This window comes from Panthera pardus, unplaced genomic scaffold (assembly GCF_024362965.1).
Source record: "Panthera pardus isolate Hobbes unplaced genomic scaffold, ASM2436296v1 HiC_scaffold_27, whole genome shotgun sequence".
NCBI classification, from domain to species: Eukaryota; Metazoa; Chordata; class Mammalia; order Carnivora; family Felidae; genus Panthera; species Panthera pardus.
Window position 1 is genome coordinate 68,623,807 of NW_026526843.1, and position 18,766 is coordinate 68,642,572.

Genomic DNA, 18,766 nt, shown 5'->3' on the forward strand with positions numbered 1-18,766 from the left:
GTCCATAGCAGTCCTTTGTAATCCTTTTTATTTCTCTAAGGTTGGTAGTGATGTCTCCTTTTCCATTTCTGATTCTAGTAATGAGGCTTCTAAAGATATGTTAATTTTGTTGATCTTTTCAAAGAACCAGCTTCTGGTTTCATTAGTTTTTCTATTGTTTTCCTATTGTCTAACTTATTCATTTCCACTCCAGTCTTTGTTATTCTCTACCTTCTACTTGTTTATGTTATTTTTCTCTTAACTAAGTTGGAAGTTCAGATTACTGATTTGAGGTGTTTTTCTTCTTTCTTAATGTAGGTGTTTACAGATATAAATTTCCCTCTAGGCACTACTTTAGCTGTATCTCTTATGTTTTGGTATATTGTGTCTTCATTTTTATTCATTTCAAAGTGTGTTCTGATTTTTCTTTTGATTTATTTTTTGACCTATTGGTTGTTTAAGGGTGTGTTTATTTTCCATATATTTGTGCATATCCCAACTTTTTTCTGTTATTAATTTGTAATTTTATTACATTGTGATCACAGAAGATACTCTGCATTATTTTATATTTTGAAATTTATTGAAGTTTGTTTTATGACCTAGCATATGTCTATCCTAGAAAATATTCTGTGGGTACTTACAAAGAATGTATATTCTGCTGCTGTTGAAAGGAGTGTTTTATAGATGTCTGTCGGGGCGCCTGGGTGGCTCAGTCGGTTAAGCGTCCGACTTCAGCTCAGGTCACGATCTCGCGGTCCGTGAGTTCGAGCCCGCGTCGGGCTCTGGGCTGATGGCCCAGAGCCTGGAGCCTGCTTCCGATTCTGTGTCTCCCTCTCTCTCTGCCCCTCCCCCGTTCATACTCTGTCTCTTTCTCTGTCTCAAAAATAAATAAACATTAAAAAAATTAAAAAAAAAAATAGATGTCTGTTAGGTCTATTTGGCTTACAATGTTTTCATTTTTTAAATTTCCTTATCTTCTGTCTAGTTGTTCTAAGTACAATTCATTTTTATCAAGTTCAAGAATACCCAACTATATCAATAATTGCATTGTATATAAATGGTCTAAATCAGAGGTCAGGGAATGTTTTTTAAAGTGCCAGTAGTGAATATTTTAGGCTAACAGGCATACAGTCTTGGACACAACTACTCAACTGTGCTGTTGTCACAGGAACACATGGGCCATATTTAAACAAAGGACATGATTGTGTTCAAATTAAACTTTATTTGCAAAACAGGCAGTCAGCTCACAGATTGTAGTTTGCTCACCCCTGGTGTAAACATACCAATTAAAAGATGAAGAATGTCAGATTGGATAAAAAATCAAGACCCAACTACATGCTTTCTATTTTTAAAAAAACACTTAAATATGAAGACATAGATAAGTTGAAAATAAAAGGAATTGGAAAAGGTACACTAAACAAATGCTAATAAAAACAAAGCTGGAGTGGCTATATTAATATCAAAATACAAAAATATGAATTCAAAGGGATACGTGCACCCCAATGTTTATAGCAGCATTATCTATACAAAATTAATAAAGATACAAATTAATAATGTCAAGAATGAAAATAGAGGCATCACTACAGATCCTACAGACATTTAAAAAGATGATTAAGGACTATTATGAACAGCTATATGCCCATGACTTTGACAGCTTAGATGAGATGGATAAATTCCTTGAAAGGCACAAACCAACAAAGCTCCCTCAAGAAGAAATAGATAATTTGAATAGTCTTATACCCATTGAATTTGTCGTTTAAAATCTTCTAACAGAAAACTCCACTAAGGAAGTCTGCCAACCATTTAAAGACAATACCAGTTTTATACAAACTCTTCCAGAAAGAAGAGGGCATACTTCCCAGCTCACTTTATGAGATCATATTTACCCTGATACCAATACTAGACAAAAAATATGATAAAAAATTATGAACCAATATTCTTCATGAAAATAGATGCAGAAATCCTCAACAAAATATTAGCAAGGTGAATTTAGTAAAATTTGAAAAGGGTAATAGACCACAAGCAAATCAGGTTTATCCTAGGTTCAATACTGTAAACTCAATTAATTTACCATATCAACAGATTAAGTGAAAAGATTGAACATACATTTATGATTTTAAAAAAAGTTCTCAGGAAACTAGGAATCGTAGGGAAGTTTCTCAACCTGATAAAGGGTATGTACAAAAATTAAATCACAGCTCATATCATATTTAGTGATGGAAAACTGAATGCTGGGACACATGAGTGGCTCAGTTGGTTGAGCATCCTTTGGCTCAGATCATGATCTCATGGTCTGTGAGTTCAAGCCCTGCATCAGGCTCTGTGCTGACAGCTTAGAGCCTGGAGCCTGCTTCGGATTCTGTGTCTCCCTCTCTCTCTGCCTCTCCCTCACTCATGTTCTATCTCTCTCTCTCTCTGTCAAAAATAAATAAACATTAAAAAACTGAATGCTTTCCTTCTAAGGGCAGGAACAAGTCAAGGTTTTCTATTTTCACTCCTGTTCAACATCATTCTAGAAGTCCTAGCCAGTGCAATAAGGCAAGCAAAAGAATGGAAAAAAGACATAGAGTGAAAAAGAAGAAATAAAACCACCTGTATTTGCAGATTACAGATTGTCTACATAGAAAATCCCAAAGAATCTACAGAAAAGTTACTGAAATTAGTGAGTTTTAGCAAGTTACAGAATACAAAGTCAGATTTTCAAAAGTTGACTATATTTCTGTTATACTAGCAATGACATTCAAGAACAGGCAATAGCAATCAATAGGAATAGAAACCAAAATAGTTGTTAACTCTGCTAAGGTGATTTTTTTTAACATTTATTTTTGAGAGAAAGATACAGAATGTGAGTGGGGGAGGGGCAGAGAGAGAGACAGACACAGAATCTGAAGCAGGCTCCAGTCTCTGAACTGTTAGCACAGCTAACAGGGGCTCGAACCCGCGAACCGTGAGATCATGACCCGAGCCAAAGTCGGATGCCCAACCGACGGAGCCACCCGGGTGCCCCAATACTAAGATGATATTGACTGGTAAGGAACACGGGTGTTAGAAGTGTTCTATATCATGATCTGGGTAATGGTTATATGGGTTTAAACATCTAAAAACTCAATAAGCTGCTTGTTTAAGATGAACATGCTTTATTCAGTTTATTTTATCGGTGCTATACCTCAAAACTTTTTTTTTTTAAATTCAGTCTAACAAACATGAATGAAAACTATCTCACATCATGTGTTATATGCCACCTGATATAATATTCTGCCCATGGTGATACCCAAGAAATATTGACTGACTAAATGAAACGATTTGGAAACTCTCTTTTACTTTGCTTGAAATAAAACCACAGTTAGTTTATACAGCACTGTATCTTTCAGTTAACTCAGTCATTAAAGTGAGGCAGATAAACATTGGATCTGGATTGAGGCAGATGAACAGCAGGACTTTTTCAGGCTATTCAGGAACATCATGGCAATAATTTCAAGAAATGTAAGCAATGCTGCTGAATGCATTATAGGGTGCTGAAAGAATTGGTGAGTTTGTAGATTTAAACATATAAAAAATCTGGGTTGCCTTGGTTGGTTAAGTTGGTTAAGTTTCTGACTCTTCATATCAGCTCAGGTCATGATCTCACAGTTCATGAGATCGAGCCCTGTGTTGGACTCTGCACTATGCAGAGCCTGCTTGGGATTCTCTCTCTCCCTCCATCTCTCTGCCCCTTCCCCTCTGGTATTCTCTCTCTCTCTGAAAAGAAATAAACATTTTTTATAATTTTAAAAATGTGAAAAATCTATATACAGAACCTGGGACAGTCTTCAAATTGTAAATAAAATTAATTTTCCTCAACAGGAAAATCTCCCCAGAAGAGAGCTTGGAATAGAATAATAAAATGTAATCACAGAGAATGTTGCATTTTTGCCTCCTTCTTAGGGAACTTCTCAGGTGATCCATGTGAGACACTGCTTCTGCTATATGAGTTTGAAGTTAAAGCCAAAATGAATGATCCATTACTTGACAGTTTCCTGGAATCACTGTGGGAACTGCCTCATTTGGAAAGTAAAACATTTGAAACAATTGCCTGTAAGTGCTATATTTATGTTTTTGGTAGGCTGGTACCTACCCATTTAGATTGTAATACTTTTTATTCCAGTCTCTATTCTTCATTCTTTGCCCTCAGATGGGAAATAATAATAATGTTTCTCCTTCTCTAATGGCATTCTTGAACTGTCATGTATTATAATCATTTATGCATTTATCTTTTTATTTATATGAGACTATAAACTCCTTAAGGTCATGAAAAATAAGTGCTTGTATTTGTTGTACTTATAAACCTGAGTGAAGTGCATTAATCATAATCAATGGTCATTCTAGGTGTGGAATTGAATTATATAACTACACAGTAGAGGGAGCTTAACCTTCAGAAAGTTAGTTTTACTCAGGTAGCTAGAAATGACAGTCAGCTGCTTCACTAATCAAAGGTAATGCAATCTCAGCAACTTATTAAAGTGTACAAAGAGGAGCACCAGGCTGACTCAGTTGGTAGAGCATGTGACTCTGGATCTTGGGGTTGTAGGTTCAAGCCCCATGTTGGGTGTAGAGATTACTTAAAAATATAATCTTTCCCCAAAAAAAGTGTACAAAGAAATACTGGTAATATTTTTTTAACACAATTACCACTCTCAAATTTTTGGTTGGGCTCTAAGTAAGTAGTCGTTGGGGTCCCAGAGCCTGTATGGGAATATGCTGCAGGAAATAACCTAATTATTTTCCCTTTTTTCTCCCTCACCCTCCTTGGGAGCCTATGTGTGGTTAACAAAGGTATTAGATAGCCCCAGGTGCACAAAGGTCACATTTGCTTTTCCTTATCTTGCAAGACAAAATTCTAGAGACATGGAGCCCGTGGTCTATACTTTGTAGACATGTGATGGTGACCACTTCTCCTTGTATAATGGATCTCCAATTACAGAGGCCTGGTAAATGCATTTGGAAGTTACAAGGTTTGTCATCTCCGACACTCACTCTTATGTCAAGTGATTCCTGTTTATAGTATCAGACCAAAGCAGTATATTGTATAAATCTGTTTTTGATTATTGCTCTTTTACTGGTATGCTTTTTGTTTCCATCTTGGTGTGCCCCTCCTTGACTCTGGTTCATAAGATTATTGCTTTACCTATATGACTATGTGTAGGGTCACAGAAACAGTAGGTTCTCTTGATGTTTGCTGAATAAAAGACAATCCTGATAACCCTACCATATTACTTTGCCCAGAAACTATAAACTTTCTCTGAAAGCCACCATGGACTCATCATTTCATTAAATTAATTTTTGTGGGGTTTTTTTTGTTGGTTGGTTGGTTTGTGTTCATCTGTTTCAGGCTAGTTTCATTAGAAAAATCAAGTTGTAGCCTGGGATGAAAATGGTGATGGATGAGACTATGGTGTTCACAGCCTTTTTTCTTTCCCTCTTATAGTGTTAGCAGTGGAAAAGCCTGCACACTATCCTTCCATTGCTCTGAAGGCCTTGAATAGGGCTTTATTGCTCTACAAAAAGAAACAATCAATTGATGCTGTGAAATACAGGTTAGTAAATGTAACTCAACACTGAAGCCAAGCTTTTCGATAGTCAAAAGAGCTATATAAGTCATCAATCATACTCAACTGGTCCAATTTAAAAGTTGATCAGGGGCACTCCTATAGACTCTTGAACTAAAAAGCCCTCAGAACAGCTTCATATTTAGAGTTGTATTATAGACCAAGAATTAGTTATGTCACAGAGTCTGGTTTTCCCAAAAGAGAAAAAAAGGGAGAAAGTTGCTTCTTTGTTGTGAGACTATATATATGATAAAATTATTGAATACCTTTCAGAGATTAATATAACAAACACCAGTGTATCCACCACCCAAATTTAACAAATGTTGACATTTTGCTAGTTTTGCCTCAGACGTTTATTTTTCCTAAGCACCTTTCTTTAAGGACCAGTAAGTGCTGTACATCATAGTACAAAATATTATTTATTACATATTTTATGTTTTCTGTACCTAGACATGGAGGAAAATGATGCTATGTGAGTTTTCTGCGGAAAACTTTATTACAGACTTTCTTTTCTGAGACGTGAGAAACAGTTCTCCTGGAATTATTCCCAGGTTAAATCCCAATTTCCTTGCCCGTTTGAGGATATAAAGAGATGCTTTAAAGTGCCTATAGATTGAACCAGCTCACAAAATATAATAAACAGCCACTACTCCTTGATGCAGGAAACTAAAAAAAGGTGAAAGAAACCATAGGCATAATAAAAAGGAGGATTGGTCAGCCCCTTTTATAGCTTCAAAAATCTGTCTTCTGAGGTTGGAGGCCAGATAAAAATGAGGGAAGAACAGAAGTGTTTTGAAGCTCGTAGTCTGGGATGAGATCCAGATTTTACTTATCTTAGCCACGAAGCCAGTGATTTATTTCCTTATGGGATGAGTTTTCTCTTTTTGATTTCAGCAAATGTGTGCGAAACTTGATTAACCTCTTGGTGCCAGATGGGGTGCCAAGTACAGAACTCTGTCCCCCAGAAGAAATTTGGGGTTATTTTGAAGATGCTCTGAGCTTTATTAGCCACACCGTAAGTCGAACAGTGATATTAAGCCATCAGCTAATTTTAAAGAACTGTCTTTTGTGTTAGAAATTACACAGAATTAGTGCTTTCTGATATGAATTTTAGGGTAAATAAGTTCATATTACAATATACTTAAATATTATAAAATTTCCCTTGGTTTACGAAATGTAAATAGTTAAAAGTAGAAAATTTATGATACAAGTATACTATGGATTAAGTGAAAATAACAGTACCACCTGGTATTTTAAATTATTTGTGTTTTCAAAACCTGGTAGAATTGTTACTTCCCAGTGAGGTACTAAGCCTTTGAAAAACCTTATTGTTATTCCTTCCATTTCTCAGAGGCAGGTAATAGAGAAGGAGGAACACTGAGGACCTGTATTTTAGTCCCTCCTCTGTTGATTTTTTTCTTTTCAGCACAGGTTTATTCAATGATTTTTAAATTAGCTTTATTGAGGTGTGATTTACATATCACAAAATGCACCCTTTACATGTGTACCATTCAGTGATTATAGTAAATTTATAGTGTTATGCAACTGTCACCACAATCCAGTTATAGAATATTTCTATTACCACAAAGTTTCTTCTTACCTATTTGCAGTCAATCCCTGTTCCTACCTGCAGGCCCAGGCGACCACTGATCTGCTTTCTATCTCTGTAGATTTTCTCTTTCTGGACCCTTGATATGAATGAGACCATGCAATACGTGATCTCTTGTGTGTGGCTTCTTTCAATTTAGCATAATATTTTTGAGGCTGGTGCATGTTGAAGCATGTATCAGTATTTTAATCCTTCCTATTGCTGAATAAATAGAATATTATATTCTACTTAATGGGATATGTCACATTTTCTTTTTGCACTGACTCAATAGCTGGTAGACATTTGAGTTGGTTCCACTTTTTAGCTATTATGAATAATACTGCTATGACATTTGTGTACAAGTCTTTATGTGGACATATGTTTTCAGTTCTCTTGAATACATGAATTTCTGGGTCATATGGTAACTTCATGTTTAACTTTTGGAGGAGCTACAATCTGTTTTCCAAAGTGGTTGCACTATTTTACATTCCTACCAGCAGTGTATGAGGGTTCTAATTTCCCCACATCCTCATCAACACTTGTTACTGTCCATCTTCTTTGTTATAACCATTTTAGTAGGTGTGTGGTGGCAGCTTGTTGTGATTTTGATTCGCATTTCCTTGATGGTTAATGGTGTTGATATGTGTTTATTGATCGTTTGTCTACCTTCTTTGGAAAAATGTCTATGGTTATTTTCCCATTTTAAAAATTGGGTTCTTGTTGAGTTGTAAGAATTATTTATATATTATAGGTATAAATCCTTTATCAAACATACAGTTTGTAAATGTTTTCTCCCAGTCTTTGGCTTGTCTTTTCATTTTCTTAATGACATCATTTGAAAAGCAAAAGTTCTAAGTTTTCATGAAGTCTAATTTATCAGTTTTTTCTTTTATGGTTCATATTTTGGCCATGATAAGAAATCTTTGCCTGTCTCAAATTTACAAAGATTTTCTCCTGTGTTTTCTTGTAGAAGTTTTTATGCTTTTATCCCTTAAATACATGTTTATGATCCATTTTGAGTTTTCAGTTTTGTTGATGGTGTAAGGTAAGTCTTTTATTTGTTTGACTTTCCATATGGATATCCTTCCTATGCTGTTTGACTTCAGTTTTCTCATTTGTAAAATGGAAATAATACCTTCTTTGATTCCCACACTGAGGTTTTAAGGATCAGTTGAAATAATAATATGTGTTGTAAACCTTATATAAACAGCTTATACACATGTAAGGTGGTATTGTTATTATAGGGGAGCTATAAAATAGTAAGGTTAAACGACTTGCTTAAAGTCACTCAGAAAGTCATTATTTGAGTCCATGTTAATAACTGAGGATCCTGACCCTGCTTTAGGCTCAGTTACCTCTTCATATAAAAATATCTGCAATCCACAGCAGATGGCAGAACAATATAGTAGGGTGACAACCTGGTACAAACCAGCATCGACTTCAAAAACCTAGAATTCTCCTGGAGCTATGTAATTATGGCCTGTGTGAATTTAAGTTTTAAAAAAAAACTTTAGCATTGAACATTTTGGATGTGTATATTTTTTTACTTTCTTTTGGGAAGAAGAGAAAATTCTATTTCTAAGCCATGAGCCTCATCTGGACCTTCAGATGTGTTTGCCATAGTAACTAATACAAACTAAAATTAAATTTTACTGTAAATCCAAATTGATCCATTTCCATAGTCTCTATATAAGGCCCAAACTACTCTGAGCATTTTTGTGCCACTTTTATTCTGTCTCTTACTGTTCCATCTCTCTGGCTCTTGGGTTTCCTGCTGGAGAGCTTAATGTTTTTTCTACTTTTTTGATAAGTCTCCCATCCATTATTGCTCATCCCCTGAAACATGACGGGAAGGTATACTTCCTTATACAGAGATTATTTTAGTAATACCCTTGGCTCTTTATAGAGTATATGTTGCTTTTTCCTTTCAATTGGATGTGTTGTGTATCTCCTTTGTTTTAAATGCTTGAGAGAAAATTCTGCCCTTGTTTGACTTTTCTAATGACCAGGCACTCATTCATTATTTATTGAGCAGATAACCTTTATCAAATGCCTCCATACTTGGCAAAATGGCTATGGCACAGATATAAAACCTCGTGTCTCACAGTATCGTGCTTTATATTTTACAAAGCATTCTTACCTCCATTATTTCATACGATCCCCTCCTTCCCCCCCCCCCCCCACCAGCAATTCTGTGAAGTAGAGAGTGCTGTATTATTAACCTTGACAATGAGGAAATTTTTAAGATTTAAAAAAGTCAAGTTACCACATTGGTTATATAGTGGTGAGCATAGCTGCCTTCCAAAAAAGTCAAGTTACCAATTTCCCTAAGGTCATATGGTTAATGAATGAGAGGACTAGAACTCAGATCATCTGACCTCAGTTCCAGGGCTCTTTCCACCAGAACACACATCTTCCTTACCTGCTCTTACTAGGATTCCGTTCAAAGGAAAAGGCTCAAATTGGTATTCAGAAGCTACTGGCAATGAAAAACCAGGTTGGATGACTTTTATGCTTAAGCAGGCAAGATTATATACAGTAGGTTGATATTCTAGATTATTTTTAAGAGAAAATGGATTGCTCTGGTTGTTTTTCTAAGTTAAAATTTTATTTTGAAATAACTGTAGATTCACTTGCAGTCATAAGAATTAAATATAAGAGATCTTAGATATGCTTTACCCAGTTTCCCCAGTGGTAAAATCTTATAAAACAGTATCACAACCAGGATGTTGACATTATTACAGTCAAGACACAGAACTTTTCCATCACAGGGATACCTCATGTTGCCCTTTTATAGCGTCCACCCAATTCCTTCCCACCCCAGCCCCTCCTTATTTCCTGGCAACCATGAAGCTATTATCGATTTCTATAATTTTGTCATTTCCATAATGTTCTATCAATTGAATCATACAGTATATAATTTTTGAGATTAGGAATGATATAGTATATAACCTTTTGAGATTAGCTTTTTGTCAGTCAGCAGAATTCTCTGGAAATTCTTCAAGTTTCAAGTTGTTGGTTATATCAGTATTTCATCTCTTTTTTGGCTAAGTAGTATTCCATGGTATGGATGTAGCAGAGTTCGCTTAACCATTCACCTATTGAAGGACATCTGCGCTGTTTCCAGTTTGGGGCTATTACAAATAAAGCTGCTGTCAACATTTGTGTACAGGTTTTTGTGTGAACATGAGTCTTCATTTTTTTGGAATAGTACCTAAGAAGGCAATTGCAGGCTCATATAGTAATTGCATGTTTAGATTTTAAAGAAACTACCAAACTGTTTTCCAGAGTGTCTGTAACATTTTACATTCTTGCCAGAAATGTGTGAATAATATGGAATCTCTACATCCTTGTCAGTATTTGGTGTTGCCACCTTTGTTTTATTTTAGCCATTCTGATAGGTGTGTCACAATATCTTACTGTGTTTTTAATTTGCATTTTCCTAATTGCTAATGATGCTGACCATCTTTTCATGTGCTTATTTGCCTTCTGTATCTTCTCTGGTGAAATGCCTGTTCATGCCTTTTGTCTATTTTGTAATTGGATTGTTTTGCTTGTTTACTGTTCAGTTTTGAGAATTCTTTTTTAAAATGTTTATATACTTAACTTTGAAAGGGGGGAGAGAGAGAGAGCAAGTACGTGAATGGGGGAGCAGCAGAGATTAATGTTTATGTGTTATACCTGTTTCCATCTTTTTACTTTCAGCCTGCCTACAATTGTATATATTTTTTAATGTTTTATTTATTCTTAAGAGAGAGAGAGAGAGAGAGAGAGAGAGACAGATCATGAGCGGGTGACGGGCAGAGCAAGAGAGGAACACAAAATCTGAAGCAGGCTCCAGGCTCTGAGCTGTCAGCACAGAGCCCGATGCAGGGCTCGAATCCACAAGCCATGAGATCATGACCTGAGCTGAAGTCAGACGCCCAACCGACTGAGCCACCCAAGTGCCCCTACAATTGTATATTTGAAGTGAATTTCTTGTAGACTGCATATAGACAGCACATTTTTTAGTCCACTTTGCTAATTTTTAAATTTTTTTTAATGTTTATTTATTTTTGAGAGAGAGAGACAGAGCACGAGTGGGGAAGGGGCAGAGAGAGGAGACACAGAATCCGAAGCAGGCTCCAGTCTCTGAGCTGACAGCACAGAGCCCCATGTGGGACTTGAACTCATAAGCCGTGAGATCATGACCTGAACCAAAGTTGGATGCTCCACCGACTGAGCCACCCAGGCGCCCCAACTAATCTCTGTCTTTTAATCAGTATGTTTAGATCACTAATCTGTTAGGGTGTAAGTCTGCCACTTCATTTTTTTGTTTTTTGTTTTGTTTGTTTTGTTCTCTCTGTTTTTCATTTCTCTTTTCTCTTTCCTGCCTTCCTGTGAATTACTTGAACATTTTTTAGAATTCCATGTTGCATCATCTGTAGTATTATTAACTGTATTTCTTTGTACAGCTTCTTTTTTAGTGGTTGCTCTAGGTATTACAGAGTGCATACGTGTGTGTGTGTGTGTGTGTGTGTGTGTGTGTGTGTGTGTGTAAAACTTACTACTGTCTACATCTGTCATCATGTTACCAGTTCAAGTGAAGTATAGAAACCTTACTTCTCTTTACCTTCCCCCACTTATAATTGTCCTAAATTTTCCTGTACCTACATTTAGAACTACATCAGTGTTATAATTTTTACTTAATCCTTCAACCATAATTTAGAAAACTTGGGATGCCTGGGTGACTCAGTTGGTCAAGCATCCAACTCTTGATTTTGGCTCAGGTCATGATCTTGCAGTTTGTCAGATCAAGCCCCAAATTGGGCTCTGCACTGTCAGTGCAGATCATGACCTGAGCTTAGGAGAAGCTTGGGCTTCTCTCTCTGCCTCTCCACTGCCCATTTGTGCCTTCTCTCTCTCTCTCAAAGCAAATAAATAAACATTTAAAAAATATAAATAAAATAATTGAGAAAACTCAAAAGAAGAAGGAATTGTATTTTATTGTATTTACATAATATAAAAATGCAGGCTTATCATTTTCTTTCTTCCTTTTTGATGTTGCAGGGTACCTTTTCTATCATTTCTTTTGTTTAGAGAGCTTCCTTTAGACATTATTTTTAGAGAAGCTCTGTTGATAAATTCTCATAGTTTCCCTTTATCTGATAATGTCTCTATCCCCCCTTCATTCCCAAAAGATGTTTTTGTTGGTTATAGCATTCCAGGTTGATGATCCTTTTCATTCAGTACTTCAAAAATACTGTGCCACTCCTCTCAGGCCTCCAAGGCTTCTGGTGAGAAATCTGCTAATCTTCAACTTGTTTTCTTTCTATAAATAAAGTGTTATTTTTCTTTGACCTCCTTCAACATTTTTCCTTTGTCTTTGGTTTCAGAAGCTGGACTGTGATGTCTCTTGGGTAGATTTCTTTGGGTTTGTATTGTTTGGGGTTCACTCTGCTTTGTGAATCTGTAGGTTTATATCTTTGCCAAATTTGGTAAGTTTTCAGATATAATTTCTTTGAGTACTTTTTCAGCCCCCACCCTCTTTCTCCTCTTTCTGGGACTCCAATGACAGGAAGGTTAGAACCTTTGTTATTGTTCCACGAGTCCCTGGTGGCTTTATTCTATTATTTTTTGCCTATTTCTCTCTGTTGTTCAGATTCAGTAATTTCTGTTGTTCTGTCTTTGAGTTCACTGATCTTTCCTCTGCCTCCTCCATTCTGCTGTTGAACCTATTAGTGGAGGTTTTTGTTTCAGCTATAATATTTTTCAGTTCTAAGATTTCCGTATGATCTTTATATCTTCTGTTTTTTATTTTTTTCTGAGACTTCCCATTTTTTTCTATGAAGTATGTACATTACTGAAACATTTTATGATTTTTTAAGTTTTAATTTATATTTTTTTAATTTTTTAATGTTTATTTTTGAGAAAGAGAGTGAGACAGAGTTTGAGCAGGGGAGGGGCAGAGAGAGAAGGAGACACAGAATCTGAAGCAGGCTCTGAGCTGTCAGCACAGAGCCCACCATGGGGCTCGAACCCATGAACTGTGAGATTATGACCTGAGCTGAAGTCGGATGCTTAACCACCTTAGCCACCCAGGCACCCCAGTTTTAATTTAAGTTGCAGTTAGTTAACATACAGTATAATATTAGTTTCAGGTGTACAATTCAGTGATTCAACACTTCAGTACAATATCCAGTGATCATCATAACAAGTGCATTCCTTAATCCCCACCACCTATTTAACCTATCCCCCTCCCTCCCCTCTGGTAACTATCAGTTCTCTATAGTTAAGAATCTCTTTCCTGGAGCACCTGGGGGGGGGGGCTCAGTCAGTTAAGCATCTGACTCTTGATTTCACCTGAGGTCATAATCTTACAGTTCATGAGTTCAAGCCCTGAATCAGGCTCCATGCTGACAGTGCAGAGCATGCTTGGGATTCTCTCTCTCTGTCCCTCCACTCGTTCTCTCTCTTTCTCTCTCTTTTAAAAATAAATAAACTTAAAAAAAAAAGACTCTGAAAAAAAAAGGAGAACAGATTCTTTAAAAAAAACAAAAAGAATCTTTCCTGTTTGCCTCTCATTTTTCCCCCTATGATTGATTGTTTGTTTCTTAAATTCCACAATGAATGAAATTGTATGGCATTTGTCTTTTCTGACTGACTTATTTCACTTAGCATAATACTCTCTAGCTTTATCCACATCGTTGCAAATGGCAAGATTTAATTTTTTTGATGTTTTTATTTATTTTTGAGACAGCACGAGCTAGGGAGGGACAGAGAGAGGGGGAGACAGGAACCCAAGTGGGCTCTGTGCTGACAGCAGAGAGCCTGATGCAGGGCTTGAACCCACAAGCCATGAGATCATGACTTGAGCCAAAGTCAGACGCTTAGCCAACTGAGCCACCCAGATGCCCCAAGATTTCATTCTTTTTGATGGCTGAGTAATATTCCATTGTATGTATGTATGTGTGTGTGTGTGTGTGTGTGTGTGTGTGTGTATATATATATACGCACACACCCCCTCTTCTTTATCCATTCATCAGTCATTGGACATTTGGGCTCTTTCCATAATTTGGCTATTGTATATAATGCTGCTATAAACATCAGGGTGCACGTATCCCTTCGAGTTAGTATTTTTGTGTTCTTTGGGTAAATACCTAGTACTGTAATTGCTGGATCATAGGATAGTTCTATTTTTAACTTTTTGAGGAACCTCCATACTGTTTTCCAGACTGTCTGTACCAGTTTGCATTTCCATAAACAGAGCATGAGGGTTCCTCCCCATTCTCCATAGCCTCGCCAACACCTATTATTTCTTGTGTTGTTGATTTTAGCCAATCTTACAGGTGTGAAGTGGCATCTCATTGTAGTTTTGATATGTATTTCCCTGATGATGAGTGATGTTGAGCATTTTTCATGTGTCTGTTGGCCATCTGTATGTCTTTGGGAAAATGTCTCTTCATGTCTTCTGTCCATTTTTGTATTGGCTTATTTGTTTTGAGGGTGTTGAGTTTTACAAGTTCTTTATATATTTTGGATACTAACCCTTTATTGGATATGTCATTTGCAAATATCTTCTCCCATTCTATAGGTTGCCTTTTAGTTTTGTTTTGTTTCCTTCACTGTGCTGTGATGGTTACTTTAAAATCTTTGTCAGATATTGACATTTCTCTAACCTTGGTGCTAGCATCAATTGATTTAATTCAGTTTTGAGTTCTTCCTGGTTCTTGGTCTAATGAGTGGTTTTTTTTATTGAAACATGGACATTTTCATATTATGTTTCTGAAATTCTGGATCTCATTTAAACCTCTGTTTCAGCTGGATTTTTCTGACACTGCTATGCCAGGGAAGAGAGTATGACGTTATTACTTCTAGGTGGAAGTAGATGCTCAGGTTCCCCACTTGGCCTCCATTGATACTTAGGGTGGAGGATTCCTTGTTACTGCTGGGTGGAGATAGTATCCCACATGGTCTCCATTAACACCATGATAGAGGTGGCCTCATTATCTGCTGTGTGATGGTGAAAGTCCTGCCTCTTCATGAGTGTTTACAGACTTTGTTCCTCCTTTGTTCCACCTTCTCTGGGGGTGGAAATGTAGGTTCCACTGATATTTCAGGGGGTAGGGGAATGCCTTATTACCAGCCATTGGATATGAAAGTCTTGTCTCCCTATCTGGCCTTCTGATACTATGCAGGGTGCCTCCTTACACCCTCACAAGGGGAAAAATTTAGGCTCCCCAGTTAGCTTTTTCTGGAGTGGGTGGGGCTGGGATCACAGGCTTTTCTGTGATGTTCAGCTATATTAGAGCCGTTAATGTCTAAAGGTTTTCTGTCTTGCATTGCTGCCCTTTTTCTGGTCCTTTGTCTAGAGAGAACAGTCTTTTCTTGGGGCTTTGGTTTGTCTATGCCTGTTGGCATCTGTACCACCAACTCTGAGCTATATGAAGCAAATGAAAACCCAGAGAACTCACCACTGTATCATTCCTTGGCCCCAAGGTCTCTAACCAATCTTTCTTCTCTCTACCTTTCAGTCTCCTTATGTTTATGAATAGTGTCTTTTTTGAGTCTTATGTTTATTTTATGTCTAGGGTTTTAGTTCTACTTAGTAGAAGGAATAGGGATGAGTACATCTACTCCATCTCATAGAAGTGGAAGTTCCCTGGTTCATTTTTCTCACCATACAGAAACATAGATAATGGGGAGTGGGGAATCCCTACACTTAAATAGAAGGGACAAACCAAACCCTCGTAGCTGACATCAGAGTCACAAAGAGTCACAAAGGCATGTTGCATAACCAGGAAGAAGCCCAGAAGAAATCAGCCTCTATTCTTTTACAAGGGAAGCTAAGGTGGTCCAAACTACTGAGCTACATTTTCTAGGCGTTTGCTCCTCAGAGTATAGTCCATGGACCAGCAGCATCAACATCCCCTGGGAGCTTATGAGTAGTGTAGAATCTTGTGCCCCATCCCAGACCAAATGAGTCAGAATCTACATTTTAACAGTATTCCCATGTGACTTGTATGCACTTTAAAGATTGAGAAACACTGCTTACTCATTTGTCGGTATCATCTTAACATCTCACATTTGATCTTTTAGTTCAACTGAAAGAATTACTACTTCTGCCAATCTTAAAATAGTTTATAAACAAGACTTGGGATCTAAAGTAAATGAAAGGTAAAGCTTCATTGTCTGATAGAATTTAGAAGTGAAATTAATGATCTTTGAAAAAGGTTATTTATTCCATTAATTTGTAAACTGAGGCATTGAAAGATTAAATATCTAACACAAGCTCATACAACTATGTAACAGCAAAGCTGAGAATTGAACCCAGTGCACTTCCTTCATAGCACAATGGTCCTTGGGTTTTCCTTCATCTAAATCTTTCTTCTTCCAAGCTTCACATCTCCTTGAAACTGGAATTGAGGTTCAGGCAAATATATCTTTGATTCAGGCTTTGATATTGTGTCTCTTCTGGATTTCTGTAGTTGGTTTCCTAAGTGGTCTGTAACTCTTTCTTCTCTTCTCCAGTTTTACCTGTTCATCTCTATTAAATGTATCTCCCTAAAACACAAACTTTATCAGTCCTTTTCCCCCAAATCTCTTTTTCCCTCTAGATTTCTAAAAGCTCTGCATTTTCTAAATCCTTACCCTCACTCTAAAGGCTACCTCTAATTTCATCCACCACCACCCCCCCCAAAAAGACAGTGTTTTCCCACACACAAATGTAGGCAATATTCTCCTTATTATCAATCTTTACCTCTTCTCCCTCTTCCTCTTAGAACAAAGCAAGATCTTTCCTCAAGATATGTCTGTCACTAATTGTTTTTGTGGAGGTCTCATCTTCTCCCATTCCGTTTTTCTCATCAGAAGAAGGAACTAAATTACCTGAATCCTTGCTTCCTTTGTACTTGTTACACACCATCTTCTTGCTGCTTCTCTTCACTTGTAATCTGTGTCTTCTATCTTTTAGTTATCAGTGTTGTCATGAACTAGCACTTTCTGAGCCAGTTTTTCCTTCCTTGGTAACTTCAGTTTATTATCCTAAGTGACTTTGGCATCCCTGTTATCTATTCATCCACTTCACAGTTTTTTGCCCTTCTTTAGCCTCTGTCTGTACCCCATATAAGCTCCACTTCCAAGATTGTTAACTCAAAGTTTTTCGAGTTACTATAATCTCTCTTACTTCTCCATACTTGTTCTTTGCTGTCACTTATACTTCAAATAACTCAACCCTTCCCATTCTCTTATAGTCCAGTCTAGCCACATTCCTTTTTTTCCGTTTCCTTTTCTTTCTTTCTTTCTTTCTTTCTTTCTTTCTTTCTTTCTTTCATTTGGTTATACCTCCCGTTTAATTTTTTTCTAGCCTAATGACCCACCAATATCAGTTCTTCTCCTGATATTAAGAAGCAGAATCACTAGAGAAAAGCACAGAACTAATACAAATTTATGTTGAGTTTTTTTTTAAACGTTTATTTATTTTTGAGACAGAGAGAGACAGAGCATGAACGGGGGAAGGTCAGAGAGAGGGAGACACAGAATCCGAAACAGGCTCCAGGCTCCAAGCTGTCAGCACAGAACCTGACATGGGGCTCGAACTCACGGACCGTGAGATCATGACCTGAGCCGAAGTCGGCCGCTCAACCGACTGAGCCACCCAGGCGCCCCTATGTTGAGTTTTAAATGGGTTCTTAACACTCCTCAGAATTCTTGCACTCAAGTTTTTTCCAAACTCAAGTAAAATGTCTGCTTCAGGTTTTTTCTGCCTTTCCTACTTTCATAAAAACTTAGAACTACTTCACAATGACCCCAGCAGATGGCCTCATTGTATCTTTCTAATTGAGAAGATCAAGGGCATCAAGTGTGAGTTCCTCCATTGCCCCATGTCTCAAACATAATGTTTTGCCACTGTACCTCTTTACTCATCTTAACCTTTTTCTCAAAAGAAGAGAGATTCCCTCAACCTTAAACTGTTAGTTCAATCTCCTTATACTTCTTGAAGTACCTTAATATCTCTCCATTATTTTCAGTCTCTGTCTTTCTACGTATCTTCCCTTTCTACTCTAAAAAAAGGCATAGGTCTCCAACAAAATACCATGTTCCTGGATGGCTTAATAGGGATCAGTTTCCCTAAATTCAATCAAAATAAAAATCTCAATAAGATTTCTTAATAGGATTTTTTTAGTGAAACTTGATAATTCTAAAATTCTTTCCCCAAAGGAAATAAGCCACAATAGCTAATACATCTTTGCAAAAGAACAAGGCAAGATTTGTCCTATCAAATATAAAAATTATAAAGTGTTATTAATTTTAAGAATATGGTATTAGTTTATGGCACCTGGGTGGCTCAGTGGTTAAGCATCTGACTTCAGCTCACATCATGATCTCATGGTTCAAGAGTTTGAGTCCCACACCGGGTGAGCTCAAGCTGTTCTTCAGGTGAACACGAGCCCTGCTTCAGGTAAGCCCCACTTTTCTCTCCCTCTCTCTCTGCCCCTTACTCACTTGCGCCCTCTCTCTCTCTGTCAAAAAAAAAAGTATGATTTTCGCTTAAATGAAATCATAAATAGTAATAGGAGAGGATAGAACCCAGAAAAAGACCACATACCTATGAGAATTTAGTATGGAATGAAGG

General features: G+C 37.0%; 1 protein-coding gene across 2 annotated transcripts in view; it reads left to right on the forward strand.

Annotated features, from left to right (window-relative positions):
• Window positions 1-18,766, forward strand: part of TEX11 (testis expressed 11) — a 246,857-nt gene that overhangs the window by 221,506 nt on the left and 6,585 nt on the right. Inside the window, exons 26-28 of one of the 2 annotated variants that reach the window (XM_019428651.2) lie at window positions 3,904-4,053; window positions 5,444-5,552; window positions 6,459-6,579. In XM_019428651.2, coding sequence (XP_019284196.1) covers window positions 3,904-4,053; window positions 5,444-5,552; window positions 6,459-6,579 — 380 coding nt within the window. Of the gene's footprint in view, window positions 1-3,903; window positions 4,054-4,847; window positions 5,421-5,443; window positions 5,553-6,458; window positions 6,580-18,766 lie in introns of those variants that run through there. The other variant, XM_019428652.2, reaches the window with a different exon arrangement.